The sequence below is a fragment of the Silurus aristotelis genome, assembly GCF_946808225.1.
Source record: "Silurus aristotelis genome assembly, chromosome: 20".
Lineage (NCBI taxonomy): Eukaryota > Metazoa > Chordata > Actinopteri > Siluriformes > Siluridae > Silurus > Silurus aristotelis.
This window is the reverse complement of record NC_139593.1, coordinates 2,655,566-2,676,001: the sequence shown is the minus strand read 5'-3', so window position 1 is coordinate 2,676,001 and position 20,436 is coordinate 2,655,566. Positions and strand designations below refer to the sequence as shown.

Here is a 20,436-nt window from a genome sequence, read left to right as displayed (position 1 = left end):
GTGCTAAAGGGTCTTAGAGAGGGTACATACATTCAGTCTGTTCATCAGCTTTGTACTTTGACTATTAAAGCCAATATAATTTCACAGCCGACTTCATCACCAAGGCAACATTACCACAAATATATCTTTGCATTGCAAAAGAAGGAAATGATGAAAAGTCTGTTGCAGTGACTTTTCTTTTCTTTATCTTTTTTTTTTTATGCTTATGCTTATGAGATCACTCGAGCATGAATTTGCAGGGCAGCTGCTTTTCTAAAGGAAAATGCAAATGACTTCATCACAGACAAGCCAGAAAGCAGCTCTGAAATGTTCTGCTTCAGTGCTGATGGTGCTGCTGATGTGCTACACACTGCGAACCGTTTACTATTCCGAGTGTGAGAAGTCGTCTTCATGGGAGGATTTTCTCAAATTCAGAAAGAGTGACAACTTCAGCGCCAATTAAAAGAGGAAACACTATGTTGCATTTATGTGAAACGGCAACACCTCTCACCCACACACTCTTTCTCTTGCACTTTATTTTATTCTCAGTCTTTCTGCTGACCATGAAAGTCAAGAAGACACGGTAAGAAAAAAAAAAATGTTCTTACTAATGGTTTTTCCAAATGTACTCTTTAGTCTAATTGTTACATTTCCAGAACATAGATATGTTCAAATGGTATTGTTTTTTTCCAGTGCATTTGCATTAATTGCTAACTTTAGCACTTTTACTGATCGCCTCTGTGTGCTGGGAATAATGGATATATGTGTTTCTGTGTACTGTGTATCGAGCTATCAATATTGTGATAAGGTATATTTCAGCTATTGTGGTGTTGTTAGTAAAATAAAGTCAAATGTAGGACCAACCAACATCCAAAAGACAGCATGTGAGAGGAAAACCCTTTCTATCACTCTGTTCTTTATTGTGGTGGTGCACATGAGGCGTGAGTAGACATTCAGAACTTCAGTCTTAAATAATGAACTAAATACTGAAAGGCTTTATGTTTATATTCTTAATAGTTTATTCTGCCGTATCGCTGGCTGTTTTTATACTAAGACATATACTATGTATAGGACCTTCAGGTTTCTCCAGGTATCATGGAGATATCGCGATTGGCCTTATTGTCTCATACTGATACCGTTACTTCATACTACGTTTTGTATTTTCCTCATGGCTGCTTTGGTTATTGCCTGATGAGTTGAATCAGGTTTGCTGGGATAAAATGCTGATATTTCTTGAGCAATTATAAACAATAACAGCCATTTGTGCTACTAGTCCATGCGCTAATATTTGCATAACTTCATGCACAAGTAATAAAACTGCTTTATATATATGCTTAATACCACCACTATCACGTCACAATTATAGAAACCATCAATACAATACAAAACGCAATATAACAACATGTTCAGAATCAATATTTGTCTAATAACATGTCAAAAACATACAAAATTTCATAAAATACAACGTACTCACCAGAGATGCAGACTCATAATGTGCAGCGCTCCTCAGAGGCTGTAATCCAGTGGTACTGCTCGTATTCACTGGTCTGGAAGTGGTGAACCAAACCCTTTCCCAGGCTGAGACAAGCTAGCTAGATTCAGAGTTGGATGACCTCCTCATGATGTCTAGCTTATCTTTAAAATGGATTTTTAAATATGTTTGAGACCAAATAAATTTTTCTCCCTCCGTAGGCATGAAAAAGGCTAACTCAGATGTGTTAATGTATGCAGAGCTACAGACGTGTTTTGCCAGTTGAACTTGGCTGTAACGGTTTCCCTCTGACCAACCAATCAGAGAACGGAAAAATGCTGACGCTATTCTGACGCTAATTCGCTGAGAAGAATTTGAAATCAGATTGTTTAAAAAAAAAAACTAATTCTTATGGAGACTATGGTAAAAAGTCCAGCAGTACTGATTTTGAAGGCCCTGGGCAGATTAGATTGACATGACAGCACATAGAGGCTGAAATCTGATTGGACAAAAAATATAACATCCACATACACGTACTGGAAGCAGTGCGGCCGAGAGGAACACTACGAAATGAAAAGAATAAACTGATGGGAATAAATTAATAAATTTTCATGAAACAAATATAAAAAAATAAGGTGAAAATGTAGGTCAGTGCTTTTGATAGTGTTTAGGCCAGCAGAGAAGGCCTTGCTGGCTCTGACGTCCCACAACTGGTGTGTGTATGTATTTATATATATATATTTTTTTTGTTTAGACTACATTCAAGGGTTCCCTGGTGGTCTAGTGGTTAGGATGCTGCACTCCCGCTGCGGCCCAGGTTTGATTCCCAGTCAGGGAACCAGCCCCAGCCATTAGGGTTGCACAAGCCAGTGCACTCTTAGTGCCGGTCCCAAGCCTGAATAAATGTGGAGGCTTGCGGTCGGAAAGGCATCCAGCGTAAAAACATGCCAAATCGAACATGCAGTTTATGAATACGGATGATCCGCTGTGGTGACCCCTAATGGGAGAAGCCAAAAGAAAGTTTTATTTAGACTACATTCAGTGAACTCAGTGAACTTACCGTAACATTAACTCATGGCTTTTTTATTTCACATCAATGGATTCAAAAACTTGATTAGTTTATGGCTACATGTGTGTACTTTAGGCAGGGATAAACCATGACAGACATTAATGCTTTGCTTTTGGCATCCACGTTGTTTTCAAGTAGATTGTTTTGAATTACCTTTAATGTTGAATTACCTGCAAAATTCGGCAGCAGTCAGCAAAAGAAAACCACCCAGTATACATTATGTGAAACCATAACTAACTAACTAACAATAACAAGTTCAGCACCATAGTTTAGCACAGCCAATCAGTGACAGTCTTACCATGTGATTATACAGAGTGACATGACCATTAGACCTGAGCTAAAGTTGAGCTTTAATCTTTTAGCATTTTTCAATTGATTTTTGGTAAAAAAAAATAAATAAAAAAAAATAAATAAATAATAATAATTAAAAAAAAAAAAAAAAAAAATATATATATATATATATATATATATATATATATATATATATATATATATATATATATATATATATATATTGTTATATAGTCTGTTATAGAGTCTCAGTGTGAACAAAGATGAATATTTACATTACCATCGTTATTGTTACAGATCTACTTAGAAATAATAACGATCTACCTTTTTTTCTGCCTCTTCTTCTGGCTTTGGTGTCTATGGCACCCTACAGTGTCTTCTTGTAAACATTTGTGAGATTTTGTCACTGATTGGAGAAGATCTAAGGAACATTCTGTAAAATGCTCTACCATCAAAATCAATCAAAATGTAAGGGATCCATGGATTCTCGAATTCAAGCTGAGTTTTGAATTGCCTGTAATGGGTCAAAAGCCACCAAAGAGGAAGTGAGTCTGTATCTCCGAAATAACTTTGCATGCTGACTCAAAATTTGCAGGGCTTTCTCAGGACCAATGACCCGAAGCAACCCATTTCCAGACAGGCCCACCTACAATACAAGAATGTTACAAATACATTATTTTTCCTCTTCCACATTTTGTACAAACTTCAGCAGGTTTGGCTCACATCCAGGTAACAACCTGTTGCCTATTTATTCAGCTAGACTGTTCAAGATCTAGACCTCCCATGAGAATTCCACTACAGTCTATGGTCAACCCTAAAGACACCACTAACCCCAACCCCGTAACCTCTATCCCTAACACATCATGAGCAGAATTACAAATAATACTTATCGCTTTGCTTAAAGTTTACATTTAATAAAGTATCTAAAGTGTTTCCCAAACACAGACATGACCCAACAGTCATGTTGTATAACTTACCAAGTCAGAACAATAAGAGTCCAGGAAATTACATACTAGGAAAAAAGAAAGTAAATACGATGGCTGCAATACGTCTCAAAAAAGCTTGGATTAATAGTGTTACTAAAAAGGAACAGCTGGAATACTATTAAGGTTAACTGACAACTGATCAAGAACATGGGTATAAAGAGTATCTTAGAAAGGTGGAGGCTCTCAGAAGTAAAGAATGGCTGAGGTTCACCAATCTGTGAAAAAACTGTTGTATTTTGAATTCAATATGGATTTATGAGATTTGATGATCATCCCAACTTCAGAACTGGGGTTGTAATATCCCCTCCAGTGCCCAGTGTACACCGCACTTTATTATAATCCATACATAAGCGGTTTAATTAGTAAAACACACAAAGAGATAAAAGCCAAACACAGAATTATTAAACAGGCAAAGAGTCAAACACCAAGTAGAGCAGTCCATGGAACAAACAAATACATGACAAACAAACAGTCTTACAACAGACTTACAATGCTTCATGTCATGGTTAGCATGAGCATAGCTAACCAAGGCTAAAAAACAGGAAGTGCCCCATGACTTGGACATTTTACTTTTCTAGTCATATGGGAACTATTACATTTATGAATCTTCATCAGACATTATTTTTTGTATTATTATTATTATTATTTATGAAACACTTTGCTGCCAGTTTTGCTGCTCTACATATTTACTGTAAAACATAGTTTAAAACCTGTCCTGTGTATTTATTAGCTGCTCAGATTCTTTCCATTACTGTGCATCTAAATTGATCTAAAGATAATTAGATCAATACCCAATTAGATCAATGAGAATTAGATCAATGATAATTAGATCATACCAGATGCCAGATGAGGTTGAAGAATATATGACAACGGCTTTGAAACCATTCCTTCATACAGAATCTCTCCAGATCCTTCAGATTTGGGGAAGTCAGTAGGTCGGTAGTCAGAAGGTCAGTAGTAATGGCATTGGACTTTTCAATCAGAAGGTCACAAGTTCAAATCCCAGTATCACCAAGCTGCCACTGCTGGGCCCTTAAACAGCCCTTAAACATATTACTGCTCAGTTGTAATTCGCACTGGATGAGGGCGTTTTCCAAATGGGGTAAATGTAAATTATAAGATCCATGCTGGTGAATTTCCTCCTCAGTTCTTTCCGCATGTTTTGTATGGGGTTCCAGGCAGGAAGATGGGATGATCATGGCAGGGCATTGATTTTGTATTCAGTAAAAATTTTGTGTTGATTTTGATGTACATCTTAAATCACTGTCTCACTGGAAGATCCAAAGACAGCTCGTATTAAGCTTTCTGGCAGAAGCAGTCGGGTGTTCAGTTAATATCTGTTGAAATTCGAGAAAAAATGTCCAGGTCCTCTGGCAGAAAAAAACATCCGTAAAACTACCACTATTTTAAACTTTGGGCATGAGCTAACTTCCCATATTGTTATATCCGGACGATTGGTAGCTCAGTGGTTAAGGTGCTGTGCTACTGTTCGGAAGGTAGGAGGTTCAAGCCCTGGTATTGCAAAGCTGGAACTCTTGGGCCCTGGAGCAAGGCCCTTAAACCTCCGTGCTCCAGGGGCGCTGTATCATGGCTCTGACCCCAATTCCCGAGGAAACTGGGATATGCGAAGAAAGAATTTCACTGTGTTCTAATGAACATGGGACAAATAAAGTCTATTCTATTCTAAAATCTCTGTGTAAGCCAAGCCTACCTCTATGAAGCCATATTTTGGTTTCGTTTGATCATAGAACCCATTTCTATTTGAAGCCCCAGTAGTTTCTGTCAAACTGAAGATGTTTGAGTAGAGGCTTTTTTTTTTTTCTTGAAACAATTTACAATTTGTGAGGTATTGGATTGCAGTTATGGACACTTTTTTTTTTAACCGCCAAACACAATTAACTTCTGCAATTCTATAGTTGGGATCGTGGGAGATATTTTTTGCCCTGTTGAACCTTCCTGGTCACAGTCCATTTCACACACACACACACACACACACACACACACACACACACACACACACACACACACACACACACACACACACACACACACACACATTTCCTCTTCCAGGCTGATTCATAACAAACATTTACAGTTGACTGGAACTTCTTAATGATTGTGATGGCTTTTGTGTTCCTACATTTATACCCCTTTATATAGTTACCTGTGTCTAGGTGTAGTTAAAAAGAGGTGTATCAATGGGAACATATTTCAGATATATTGTACTAGTTACTATATGTACATAGAAATATACTTCTGCATGGTTTCAACCAATGTTAGACCCATTGCTTGTATCTTGATATGTAATTTTTCAAAATAATTCTATCCATATGCTTATTACTATATGATAGCTAAGCAGATGCTTTTTGCCTCTCAGATTCGTTAAATTTGATTATTTTTATTGATTTCTGTAATTAATATATTCACATATCTCTGTGTTTTTATTTCTTATAGCAATTTGCCAACATTTGTGTTTACAGTTACAATTTATGTTGTAATTGTTAATCAAAGTTAATCAAACACAAAATAACAAAAAATATAAACCACAAAGAAGTTTTGTTTAAAGGAATGTCAGTTCACCTGCAGTTGCTCGTATAAGGGTTTTGTTCTTGGTGTAATTTTATTAATTTATTTATTTGTTTTTAGTTACCTATAGATTCCTTATAGAAGAATGATGTCCTTTAAAATGGCTTCTCTACTTTGTCTGATCTTTCTTCTTGTGATTACCGGTGAGTCACACGTTCACATTATCACACTCATTATACCCCACACTGGGTACAGTAAATAAATAAATTAATTAATTACTGTTTAGACTTGATGTTTAGATGATCCGCTGTGGCGACCCCTAATGGGAGAAGCCGAAAGAAGAAGAAGTTAAGAAAAAATGCCAATTATATCGATTTTAAACATTTTAGGGGAAATTCTCACACTGCTGTTTTCAGATTTGGAGACTTAAAATAAAATGTTATGTCATTATTTTTAATAAATTTCTCACATTTTGTTTAGACTGTTGATTTACATGGATTTTCTGGGCTTTTTCTTCACCTGCTCCCTTTTATACCTTACAATAATCAGGGATTTCAATTATATCAACTTTTCAAATATAACAGGATATAACATTAAAGCCAGAAAAACTTTCGAATAAAAAAATCTTAATAACGAGCAGAGAGTTAGTGGGAAGCGAAAATGGGAAAATGGTTCACGTAACCAAAATATCTATAGTCTATGAAATAACCTTTATATTACGGAACGCTTGCAAATGCACACATAGACGTCTGTGTTTTCTTCTCTCTTTATTTCTCTTTCTCTCTCAAGGCTCTTGAATCTCTTTTTCTATACACTATATTTCAAAAAGTATTGGGTCACCTGCTCATAAGTGCGGTATGTGATTTTTCCAGCATCGCATTCCACATTAATCCCAATTCACCTCTTCTAATTCCCTCCACTCTTCTGGGAAGATGTTCCACTAGATTTTGGAGTGTGGTTATGGACATTTGTGTTCATCAGCCACAAGTGTGTTATGAAAGGCAGGTAGTGATGTAGGTGAGGAGACCTGGGGTGCAGTCAGCGTTCACATTCATCCCAAAGGTGTTCAGTAGAACTGAGATCAGAGCTTTATAGCAACAAGATCTTCCTCTCCAAAGCATGAAATCCAGATCTTCAAGGAGCTCACTTTGTGCACAGGGGCATCGCCATGCTGGAACAGTTTTGGGTTTCCAAGTTAAATCACCCTGTACTATTAAGTGCCTCCAGATTTGTGGTAACAGTTTGGAAAAGAACCACATATAGCAGGAAAGATCAGGTGTCCCAATACTTTTGGCAATATAGTGTAGGTGTGCGATCCTGAGCACTTAATTCCTCCGTCTCCATCCCTCAATCCAAAACCAGCACTCGACCATGTCCCCACTTTTACATGGTGGTATAATAATGAGAAATGAATAAAGATCAAAGTAAATCTAATAATAGTCTTCAGTATCACTAATTTTCCTGCAAAAAGGCTCTTAGATGTAATTATGATATTTCTTACTGCAACATTTTTTATATTGCACACTCGTTATTAGGCAGAAGATAAAATAGGACTTGGGTAAAGTATGTGTCCATCAGTGGTCTGAGAAGAATAAAAACAACAACATGCATTTAAAACGGGATAATATTCATATCTAATTACTGTATCATCATTTTTGTACTTCATATTGGTCCTAAATGGCATTCCATGGATTTAACACTGATCCTCTCTGAGTCAGAATTCCACAAGATAAATGTGCATAAGACACAATCATGAGTAAGTAAATAGTTATAAACTTTTTTATAAATAATCTCAGTTAATGAAATAACTGCAGAAATATTTTATATGTTTACCAAAACCTGAACACCAGGATATAATACTGTGGTCTGTCAGTGACACGGGAATAACGGATGATAATGTAAATAATAACAAAAAAAGCTCTGAATCCAGAACACACCCCTGTGTCTCAATCCTGCACAGTTTCCTTCCAGTAGTAAAGAATAGTTTGTATTTTTCTGCCCCGGAGTTCCAGAGGAGAGAAGAGAAGCTGTAAAATAACTCAGTGTTTTATGGGGCTCAGGATAATGATCTCTAATCACCTCTTTCATGTGTCATGTTTCAGGAGCTCTTGAGTCTGAATGGAGTGTGGAATACAGCAAACATCATCTCTGTGCTGTAAAAGGATCTACAGTGGTTATGGAGGCCACTTACACACATCCAACAGATGTTACAGTGAATAACAGGTTTTGGTTAATAAACCCAGCTCCGGGTGTAGAACTGACTGATCTGCGTAATGAATCAGGTTACTCAGGCAGAGTGGAGTATTTAGGAGATAAACAGAATCACTTCTCCCTCAGACTGAGTGATGTGAAGAAATCAGATGAACACAAGTTCACCTTCAGATTCATAACATCTGGAGGAGGATATCAGGGTCATCCTGAAATTACACTCAGAGTTACAGGTAAATAAAATCATCTTAGTTTCTATATACAGTGGCTTCAAAATATCTGGGTCACTCTCTCAGTTGTATATAAATTGTGTGCATATAAATAATAATTTTCACTGCATTTAGAAAACATGTCAAACCAAAAATTCCACAAACTTTCTAAGATTGGAATGTAAAAAATGTGCAAAAAGCTTTTAAGGATGAAGACCTTTGCAGAGCATCTTTACAGAAACTGATTGAGTGTGGCTTCATTTAAAAGCACAGTTACAGTGTTATTTGTTAACAGTGTTTGCGCTTCATATCAGACAGTTTCTATTTTAGTTCTAGATTCAATCAACAAAACGTTTCGTTTAGCAAAATAGGACAATCAGCTGAGTTTATATCTGAATTCCGGAAAGATCTCTTTCAAAAGACTGTAGGAAATTGAAATCATTATCTTTATCTAATAAATATTCTTGTATATATTATGAATAATATTTTGACTAATGGGTTTCATCCAGAAGGTCTTCGCATAACTTTGAGTTTCTGATGCAATCAGTGAAAATATGTAAATAAGATGGTTCTTATTTGCTGCTGCATTTCAGTGCATGTTCTTCTGTAAATTTCATGCATGCCTTATAGTTTCTTAATAAATTGTTCTTTGGTTAATGGCTCCTCCCTGTGTGTCTATGCTCCTGGAGTTAATCGTTTGTGCCCATAGTCTGAAGAAATCCTTGCTGCTGATTCTCATCTGTTTTTCTTGTTGTTGTTTTTTTTACGCAAATCAAGGCTGGTGGTATTTCTAGGTGTGTCTGCATGTCGTCCTTCACCTTTAAATCTTACACGTTTAACAGTCTCATTTATAGAGGATGTTTGTGGTATCATTTCCTAAATGACAGTAAATAGCGTTTGGTTTGAAATGTTGAAATGAATCATTTTTTTCTGAAAGAGGTTTCAGAGGTTTGTACCTGATTAATAAGTGTTTCTGAAACATTCACTGCTTAATGATATAAAGTTTTTAAAACTGATAATAACTTCATTGGATACTAAAACACTTTGAGAGAGCAGAGTTATAAAAGAAGATGCTTTACTGTGTTCAGAAGAACTTTTCAAATTTAATAGTTCTCTTATTGTATAAGATCTTCAGCTGATCGCTCCTGCAGAAGTGACAGAGGGAGAATCAGTCATTCTGACCTGTAAAACCACCTGCAGTCTGACTGATCCAACATTCATCTGGTACAAAAACACACATGATTTAACCACAAACACCTTCAAGAGCAACGAACTCCACCTGCAGAGGGTCAGCAGTGAGGATGCAGGCAGTTATAACTGTGCTGTAAGAGGATCTGAACATCTCCCATCTCCTGCTCAATACCTCAGTGTCAGATGTGAGTTTTATTTACCTTCTTCTTTTAGGTCTATTCATAACTTAACATTTAATGAAGGAAAAACTATTGAAAAGTCATGTGAGTAAAAAAGTAAGTAGAAAAAAGGAACATTTGGGAGAAGGTGATGGATTTAAATGACAGAACAAATTATTACGTTTGATTGGGTAATAAAAACACAGAGAAAACCAGATGACATGATGAGGGTTTCATGTATTTGCCTCTAAGCCCACTATTGTTATTGTTTTTGATTATTTGATGTACCAGACCGTTCATTAGACCCACATTTTTTTTTAGCATTCCTCATATATTCCTAATTCCAAATATCCTGTAGTGGATGAGGAGTTGGGGGCAGAAGGTGGTGGTCTGCCTAAATTAGAGCTTGGGGTTTAGATATCTGAGACTGGTTCCTGTACAGTTTCTGTCTACAGTTCACACACTGCTTACACACATTGATTTTACTGTTGTTTTACTGTAGAGCAGCAGCTAATAACTCTATGTATAACGCAAAACTAGAAAGTGGGCACACACTGTTTTCCATATCTATTACAAAAATACTAAACAATCATCAGTGTCTGTGAGCTCATGTGTGCAGAAGTGGGAAAATAGTGCTTTCTTCTGATTGTGTTACGCTGCCTGAGGTTACACAAGCAGCAGAAGTTTGGAAAAAAGGCAGTCAGTCTCCCCATGCCTCAGAAATGAACATGTTAGTGTCCACAAAATGTACATGAATATCAGAATGGCTGTGTGTGAATTTTGTTGTTGAGAGATGAAACAGGTTCTTTGTGCGACTTGTTTCTTCAATGAAACCTTCGGAATTGGAATGAGTTGAAGTGGGAATAGATCAAATTTAGGAAACTAATATAATTGCTTCTGAATTTAATATCTGTTCTGATGAAAGTCGTATTCACTGGTAACATTGTTGTTTTTTGAATAATTATTTTTTTCTTAATTCTAATCAATTGTTGTCCCAAAATATTTATGAACAGGAAATGATTTTGCTTCTACTTTGTTGATGTAGAAGTTGAGATGTGTAGTTTATAATAATATTTATCTGATCTGGGAGATTTGCTCGGAAAAATAAAAGCAAATTGAAGAACAAAACATAAATATATACATGCAGTTTGTTGTAGCTTGCATGATGTCACAAACAACAACAACAACAAAATAATAATAATAATAATAATAATAATAATAATAATAATAATAATAATAATAATAATAATAATGGGGAAGTGGTAGTTGAACAGTTAAGGCTCGGGGTTACTGATCAGAAGGTTGAGGGCTCAAGCCCCTGTGTGAGCAAGACCCTTAACCCTCTGGGTGAAGAAACAATTTCACTATGTTGTAATATAAATGTGACAAATAAATACATTTGTCTTCTCTTTAGCTCCTATAAAGAAGGTCTCGGTGTCTGCCAGTCCCTCTGCAGAGATTGTGGAGGGCAGTTCAGTGACTCTGACCTGCAGCAGTGATGATGAATCATTTATTACAGGATCTGCAATGAATCCTGATGGAAAGCTCCTCTTACAGGAACTATAATTCATGGACATTACATTAGTATTGTGTTTTTATTCGTTTTCTGGAAATGTCATTGGTTGGCATTTTTTTTATTGTTAAAGGAATTGTACTAGGTTAATACAAATCTCAAACATGTACTTGATTAACCATTGTCCAGAAAATAAAATAAAGAACAAAGTGTTTTCTCTGATGGATACGATCAGTTAGGGGTTGGTAAAAAAAAAATAAAAACACTCCAGAGTTGTAAAAGTATATTAAAATTAAAAAGAAAATTATTAGCTAGAAAAAAAAAAAAAAAAAAAAAAAACATTTGAAGGATTAGAGTTTTAAAGTAAATGCTTTATTGGATTCATTACAACTTTAAAATTGTAATCCTTCTCTAATTGTCTTAGATCTCCGGGTGATCGCTCCTGCAGAAGTGACAGAGGGAGAATCAGTCATTCTGACCTGCAAAACCTCCTTCAGTCTGACTGATCAAACATTCATCTGGTCCAAAAACGGGCAAGATTTAACCACAAACACCTTCAAGAGCAACGAACTCCACCTGCAGAGGGTCAGCAGTGAGGATGCAGGCAGTTATAACTGTGCTGTAAGAGGATCTGAACATCTCCCATCTCCTGCTCAATACCTCAGTGTCAGATGTGAGTTTTATTCATTTATTCTTTTAGGTTTATTGTATAACAACATTTAATGAAAAAAAAATATTAGTTTAATAACAAAGTGAGTAGAAAAAAGGAACATTTGGGAGAAGGTGATGGATTTAAATGACAGAACAAATTATTACGTTTGATTGGGTAATAAAAACACAGAGAAAACCAGATGACATGATGAGGGTTTCATGTATTTGCCTCTAAGCCCACTATTGTTATTGTTTTTGATTATTTGATGTACCAGACCTTTCATTAGACCCACATTTTTTTTTAGCATTCCTCATATATTCCTAATTCCAAATATCCTGTAGTGGATGAGGAGTTGGGGGCAGAAGGTGGTGGTCTGCCTGAATTAGAGCTTGGGGTTTAGATATCTGAGACTGGTTCCTGTACAGTTTCTGTCTACAGTTCACACACTGCTTACACACATTGATTTTACTGTTGTTTTACTGTAGAGCAGCAGCTAATAACTCTATGTATAACGCAAAACTAGAAAGTGGGCACACACTGTTTTCCATATCTATTACAAAAATACTAAACAATCATCAGTGTCTGTGAGCTCATGTGTGCAGAAGTGGGAAAATAGTGCTTTCTTCTGATTGTGTTACGCTGCCTGAGGTTACACAAGCAGCAGAAGTTTGGAAAAAAGGCAGTCAGTCTCCCCATGCCTCAGAAATGAACATGTTAGTGTCCACAAAATGTACATGAATATCAGAATGGCTGTGTGTGAATTTTGTTGTTGAGAGATGAAACAGGTTCTTTGTGCGACTTGTTTCTTCAATGAAACCTTCGGAATTGGAATGAGTTGAAGTGGGAATAGATCAAATTTAGGAAACTAATATAATTGCTTCTGAATTTAATATCTGTTCTGATGAAAGTCGTATTCACTGGTAACATTGTTGTTTTTTGAATAATTATTTTTTTCTTAATTCTAATCAATTGTTGTCCCAAAATATTTATGAACAGGAAATGATTTTGCTTCTACTTTGTTGATGTAGAAGTTGAGATGTGTAGTTTATAATAATATTTATCTGATCTGGGAGATTTGCTCGGAAAAATAAAAGCAAATTGAAGAACAAAACATAAATATATACATGCAGTTTGTTGTAGCTTGCATGATGTCACAAACAACAACAACAACAAAATAATAATAATAATAATAATAATAATAATAATAATAATAATAATAATAATAATAATAATGGGGAAGTGGTAGTTGAACAGTTAAGGCTCGGGGTTACTGATCAGAAGGTTGAGGGCTCAAGCCCCTGTATGAGCAAGACCCTTAACCCCCTGGGTGAAGAAACAATTTTACTATGTTGTAATATAAATGTGACAAATAAATACATTTGTCTTCTCTTTAGCTCCTATAAAGAAGGTCTCGGTGTCTGCCAGTCCCTCTGCAGAGATTGTGGAGGGCAGTTCAGTGACTCTGACCTGCAGCAGTGATGATGAATCATTTATTACAGGATCTGCAATGAATCCTGATGGAAAGCTCCTCTTACAGGAACTATAATTCATGGACATTACATTAGTATTGTGTTTTTATTCGTTTTCTGGAAATGTCATTGGTTGGCATTTTTTTTATTGTTAAAGGAATTGTACTAGGTTAATACAAATCTCAAACATGTACTTGATTAACCATTGTCCAGAAAATAAAATAAAGAACAAAGTGTTTTCTCTGATGGATACGATCAGTTAGGGGTTGGTAAAAAAAAAATAAAAACACTCCAGAGTTGTAAAAGTATATTAAAATTAAAAAGAAAATTATTAGCTAGAAAAAAAAAAAAAAAAAAAAAACATTTGAAGGATTAGAGTTTTAAAAGTAAATGCTTTATTGGATTCATTACAACTTTAAAATTGTAATCCTTCTCTAATTGTCTTAGATCTCCGGGTGATCGCTCCTGCAGAAGTGACAGAGGGAGAACCAGTCATTCTGACCTGCAAAACCTCCTTCAGTCTGACTGATCAAACATTCATCTGGTACAAAAACGGGCAAGATTTAACCACAAACACCTTCAAGAGCAACGAACTCCACCTGCAGAGGGTCAGCAGTGAGGATGCAGGCAGTTATAACTGTGCTGTAAGAGGATCTGAACATCTCCCATCTCCTGCTCAATACCTCAGTGTCAGATGTGAGTTTTATTCATTTATTCTTTTAGGTTTATTGTATAACAACATTTAATGAAGAAAAAAATATTAGTTTAATAACAAAGTGAGTAGAAAAAAGGAACATTTGGGAGAAGGTGATGGATTTAAATGACAGAACAAATTATTACGTTTGATTGGGTAATAAAAACACAGAGAAAACCAGATGACATGATGAGGGTTTCATGTATTTGCCTCTAAGCCCACTATTGTTATTGTTTTTGATTATTTGATGTACCAGACCTTTCATTAGACCCACATTTTTTTTTAGCATTCCTCATATATTCCTAATTCCAAATATCCTGTAGTGGATGAGGAGTTGGGGGCAGAAGGTGGTGGTCTGCCTGAATTAGAGCTTGGGGTTTAGATATCTGAGACTGGTTCCTGTACAGTTTCTGTCTACAGTTCACACACTGCTTACACACATTGATTTTACTGTTGTTTTACTGTAGAGCAGCAGCTAATAACTCTATGTATAACGCAAAACTAGAAAGTGGGCACACACTGTTTTCCATATCTATTACAAAAATACTAAACAATCATCAGTGTCTGTGAGCTCATGTGTGCAGAAGTGGGAAAATAGTGCTTTCTTCTGATTGTGTTACGCTGCCTGAGGTTACACAAGCAGCAGAAGATAATACAAATCTCAAACATGTACTTGATTAACCATTGTCTAGAAAATAAAATAAAGAACAAAGTGTTTTCTCTGATGAATACGATCAGTCAGAGTTTGGTAAAAAAAAAAAAAAAAAAAAAAAAAAAATAATAATAATAATAATAATAACTTCCAGAGTTGTAAAACTATATTAAAATTAATAAGAAAATTATTAGCTAGAAAAAAAAACATTTGAAGGATTAGAGTTTTAAAGTAAATGCTTTATTGGATTCATTACAACTTTAAAATTGTAATCCTTCTCTAATTGTCTTAGATCTCCGGGTGATCGCTCCTGCAGAAGTGACAGAGGGAGAATCAGTCACTCTGACCTGCAAAACCTCCTTCAGTCTGACTGATCCAACATTCATCTGGTCCAAAAACACACATAATTTAACCACAAACACCTTCAAGAGCAACGAACTCCACCTGCAGAGGGTCAGCAGTGAGGATGCAGGCAGTTATAACTGTGCTGTAAGAGGATCTGAACATCTCCCATCTCCTGCTCATAACCTCAGTGTCAGATGTGAGTTTTTTTTTTTTTTTTCTTATGCAGTCTATTGTATAACGTAATATAAAAAACTATATAAAGCAATAGTGTAAAAAAAAAATGAAGCATAGAAGAAGGAATGGAGGTACTGCTGTAATTCAGTGACAAACTGCACACTGGGAAAGTGTCTGAAAGTTCAGATTATTTTATTAAGTGCAAATTAAAACCCAAAACTATGAAAACCAACAGCATAAGCAACCACAGTGGATACTAAGTGTAACCCTCCTGAGGGTATGGGGGTATTGGGTTGGGGCACAGTAGCCTGAGGTCCAAGATGATAGATTGAGAATTATGCTGGACTTTCACCTATGGCTCCTAATCCTAAAGTACAATTAAGGAACAGTTGAAATGCTGTTGCCTTCAAAATGTAATGGGTACAGTTGATCAATAAATCCTGAAATGTTTATCCTGGTTTATTTTCCTGTTAAATCTGGCAAAGAGAAACAGGTGTGTATAATTAGTGACGTGTGACAAGCATGTGATGTGCAAGGGCTGATTACACAATTACCACTTACATCTCCTGGCTCCGCCCTCCATTCAAACTCCGCCCTCCACACATTTTCTTCCTGTCAACACACTGTGTTCTGCATGTAGATTTATATTGATGTCGGTTTGATTGGATACTTATTGTAATCTTGGAAAAATGATCATGTTTATTTCACAAGTTCACAAGAAGGTAAAGTGCCAATCCACTTTATGATGCAGATTTGTTAAAGAGTGCTCTCAGGAATGGAGGCATTCTCAGATATTCTCTGTCTCACATATCAGTTACAATGACATGAGCCACTCATGCTTGTCTGTAAGCCGCCTGAATCTACAGCAACAGTTTAAAAAGCTGCAGTCAGCTGTCTTTCCATGTCTCAGAAAAAAAAAAATAAACATATGGTAGTGTTTGCCCACAATGGAACTAGTAAAACTTAAATCTGTATGAATTGCTTTAATATAATAATGATTAAAAAATGTGAGATGTCCATTAGGAGTGACGACGATGGACAGGATTAGAAATGAGTTTATTAGAGGGACGGCGCATGTAGGACGTTTTGGAGACAAGGTGAGGAAGGTGTGATTGAGATGGTTTGGACATGTGCAGAGGAGGGACATGGGGTATATCAGTAGGAGAATGCTGAGGATGGAGACACCAGTAAGGAGGAGAAGAGGAAAACCAAGGAGGAGGTTTATGGATGTGGTAAAGGAAGACATGCAGGAAGTTGGTGTGAAAGAGGCAGATGTAGAGGACAGGGGGGTATGGAGACGGATGATCCGCTGTGGAGACCCCTAATGGGAGCAGCCGAAAGAAGAAGAAGAAGAAGAAGAAGAAGATGAAGATTATTGATTCTAACAGTTGCTAAAAATACTGGTTAAACAAATGGATTCAGGTTTTGATAAGAAAATCTCAAAATAAAAAAAAAATAAAAAAATAAAGAAAGAATTTTAAGGCCATGAACTTTCTAATTTCTTAACATGACATTGTCCAGATCCTCCAAAGAATGTCTCAGTGTCTATCAGTCCCTCTGATGAGACTGTGGAGGGAAGTTCAGTGACTCTGACCTGCAGCAGTGATGCAAACCCACCTGTGGAGACCTACACCTGGTTTAAGGGAATTACCTCAGTGGGAAAAGAAAAGACCTACAACATCTCTAATATCAGTTCTGAAGACAGTGGAGACTACAAGTGCATGTGCAGTAATAAATTCAGGGATCAGAACTCCACCAGTGTAACTCTGAATGTTCTGTGTAAGTTAAAGCTTACATTGTGTAGTGTACAGACTTTGACATAATCCTGAGACTGGGTCATAATGTTAGTTGTGTTACTTTGGCTTACGCTTTACCATTAGGCTGCACATCTTTCACCACGTGGTTTTCTAACATACCTTAATATCCTCTGCCTTTGTATTCATCTAAGGAGTTGCTTTAGTTCTCTCTTTCTCTCTCAAAGTATCTCATCTTTTCTTTTGTCCTCATTTCCGTTTACCAAACAACAGAACTCGTTAGTAAAATTACACACAGTAATTACAGAATTACCACTTACATCTCCTGGCTCCGCCCTCCATTCAAAAACCGATATTTAACCAAACCCCTTTTTCTACACACATTTTCTTCCTGTCAACACACTGTGTTCTGCATGTAGATTTATATTGATGTCGGTTTGATTGGATACTTATTGTAATCAGGGAAAATGATGAGTAAAACTTAAATCTGTATGAATTGCTTTAATATAATAATGATTAAAAAATGTGAGATGTTTATTAGGAGTGACGACGATGGACAGGATTAGAAACGAGTTTATTAGAGTGACAGCGCATGTAGGACGTTTTGGAGACAAGGTGAGGGAGGTGAGATTGAGATGGTTTGGACATGTGCAGAGGAGGGACATGGGGTATATCAGTAGGAGAATGCTGAGGATGGAGACACCAGGAAGGAGGAAAAGAGGAAGACCAAGGAGGAGGTTTATGGATGTGGTGAAGGAAGACATGCAGGAAGTTGGTGTGAAAGAGGCAGATGTAGAGGACAGGGGGGTCTGGAGATGGATGATCCGCTGTGGAGACTCCTAATGGGAGCAGCCGAAAGAAGAAGAAGAAGAAGATGAATGATTAAAACAGTTGCTAAAAATACTGGTTAAACAATGGATTCAGGTTTTGATAAGAAAATCTAAAAATAAAAAAGTAAAGAAAGAATTTTAAGGCCATGAACTTTCTAATTTCTTAACATGACATTGTCTAGATCCTCCAAAGAATGTCTCAGTGTCTATCAGTCCCTCTGATGAGATTGTGGAGGGAAGTTCAGTAACTCTGAGCTGCAGCAGTGATGCAAACCCACCTGTGGAGACCTACACCTGGTTTAAGGGAATTACCTCAGTGGGAAAAGGAAAGACCATCACCATCTCTAATATCAGCTCTGAAGACAGTGGAGACTACAAGTGCATGTGCAGTAATAAAATCGGAAATCAGAACTCCAGCAGTGTAACTCTGAATGTTCTATGTAAGTTAAAGCTGAAGATCTCCTCATAACCAATGACAAATAAAACTCTCTTAGGTATTCTTTAAAAAATTACCTTCCTGTCCATTTTAGATTGTCCAAAAAAAGTCTCAGTGTCCATCAGTCCCTCTGGTGGGATGGTGGAGGACAGTTCAGTGAATCTGACCTGCAGCAGTGATGCAAACCCACCTGTGGAGACCTACACCTGGTTTAAGGGAATTATATCAGTGGGAAAAGTAAAGACCTACAACATCTCTAAGATCAGTTCTGAAGACAGTGGAGACTACAAGTGCATGTGCAGTAATAAACTCGGGCATCAGAACTCCACCAGTGTAACTCTGAATGTTCTGTGTAAGTTAAAGCTGAAGATCTTCTTATAGCTAATTGAACATAAAATTAACATAGATTTCCTTTTATGTGATACCTTTCTGTCCATTTTAGATCCTCCAAAGAAAGTCTTAGTGTCCATCAGTGCCTCTGGTGAGATTGTGGAGAACAGTTCAGTGATGCTAAACTGCAGCAGTGTTGCAAACCCACCTGTGAAGAACTACACCTGGTTTCAGGGAATTACATCAGTAGGACAAGAAAAGACCTACAACATCTCTAAGATCAGTTCTAAGCACAGTGGAGACTACAAGTGCATGTGCAGTAATGAAGTCGGGCATCAGAACTCCACCAGTGTAACTCTGAATGTTCTGCGTAAGTTAAAGCTGAAGATCTTTTTACAGCCAATAGAAGATAAAATTATTGATTTATTTTCTCATTTACCAACCCATTTTAGATCCTCCAAAGAACGTGTCTATCAGTTCCTCTGGTGAGAAAGTGGAGGGAAGTTCCTTGACTCTGACCTGCAGCAGTGACAGTAACCCACCTGTGGAGAACTACACCTGGTTTAAGGAGAATGAATCATCACCTGTAGGAACAGGACAGAGTTACAGAGCTCTACAGAGTGGACTGTACTACTGTGTGGTTCAGAATAAACTCGGCTCTGAGAGATCAGCTGCAGTGTCCATCACTATAACCAGTAAGAGAGATGATATAAATGTATTCACCAGAAACACACTGTTTAAATGTATTTATTTATTTAAAAACACTGTTTCGTCATCTTTCTATACAGAGGCTCTAAATGGAATGAATGTAGCTGTGTATGCAGGTCTTGTGGTGGTTGTGTGTGTTTGCCTCATTGGTGTCATCATCTTGTTTAAAATGTAAGTCAAGCCTTTTTTTATTTTTGTAAAACTTTTGTGTGTGTGTGTGTGTGTGTGTGTGTGTGTGTGTGTGTGTGTGTGTGTGTGTTTGAATAATTTACTGGTAAACACTACTGTTTTTAAATGCACAAGATTATAACAGTTTAGTTTTGACTGAGAATATTTTAATGCATTAAATATATTGTATTCAATGCTGATTTTTGTTATTAAAATTGTCTTTTAACAGAAAAAAAAAAAAAACTGGATCAACAGTAGACCAAAGTATAAACCAGGTAAAGAAGTCGGTACAAGAAATTGTTGATGTGAATGTATACAGTATTGTACAGTACAGATGAATCAGAGTTACTGTAAGCTGCTTAAAGATGATTCATTTTCCTATAACAGCAAATCCCCAAGTGTGTACTTCTCTTTAACAACATTTATTTTTTTTAAAAGAGCATATAAAATGTATTCAGCCATTTACAGTTACATTTAAAGCTGTGGAACGTCAGCAAAAAAGCTACTCGATGCAATCAGTCCATCAGGAACTTAGTTTTTGAAATAAACATATGAATGAATAAATCAAGTAAAATTCAACCCCGATATTATATATATATATATAAAACATAAAAACAAAATAT

General features: G+C 36.4%; 1 protein-coding gene across 1 annotated transcript; it reads left to right on the top strand.

Moving 5' to 3' along the window:
* Positions 1 to 278: 278 nt before the first annotated feature.
* LOC310715887 (B-cell receptor CD22-like) lies at positions 279 to 19,820 on the top strand (the record flags this gene model as incomplete). The annotated part of the gene is made up of 10 exons (XM_083522587.1): positions 279 to 562; positions 6,443 to 6,525; positions 8,425 to 8,763; positions 15,361 to 15,609; positions 17,109 to 17,366; positions 18,354 to 18,611; positions 18,702 to 18,959; positions 19,050 to 19,307; positions 19,390 to 19,632; positions 19,726 to 19,820. Exons 2-10 carry the CDS (start codon positions 6,468 to 6,470, stop codon positions 19,818 to 19,820), a joined length of 2,016 nt encoding a protein of 671 aa, XP_083378713.1. The 5' UTR covers positions 279 to 562; positions 6,443 to 6,467.
* Positions 19,821 to 20,436: the final 616 nt, after the last annotated feature.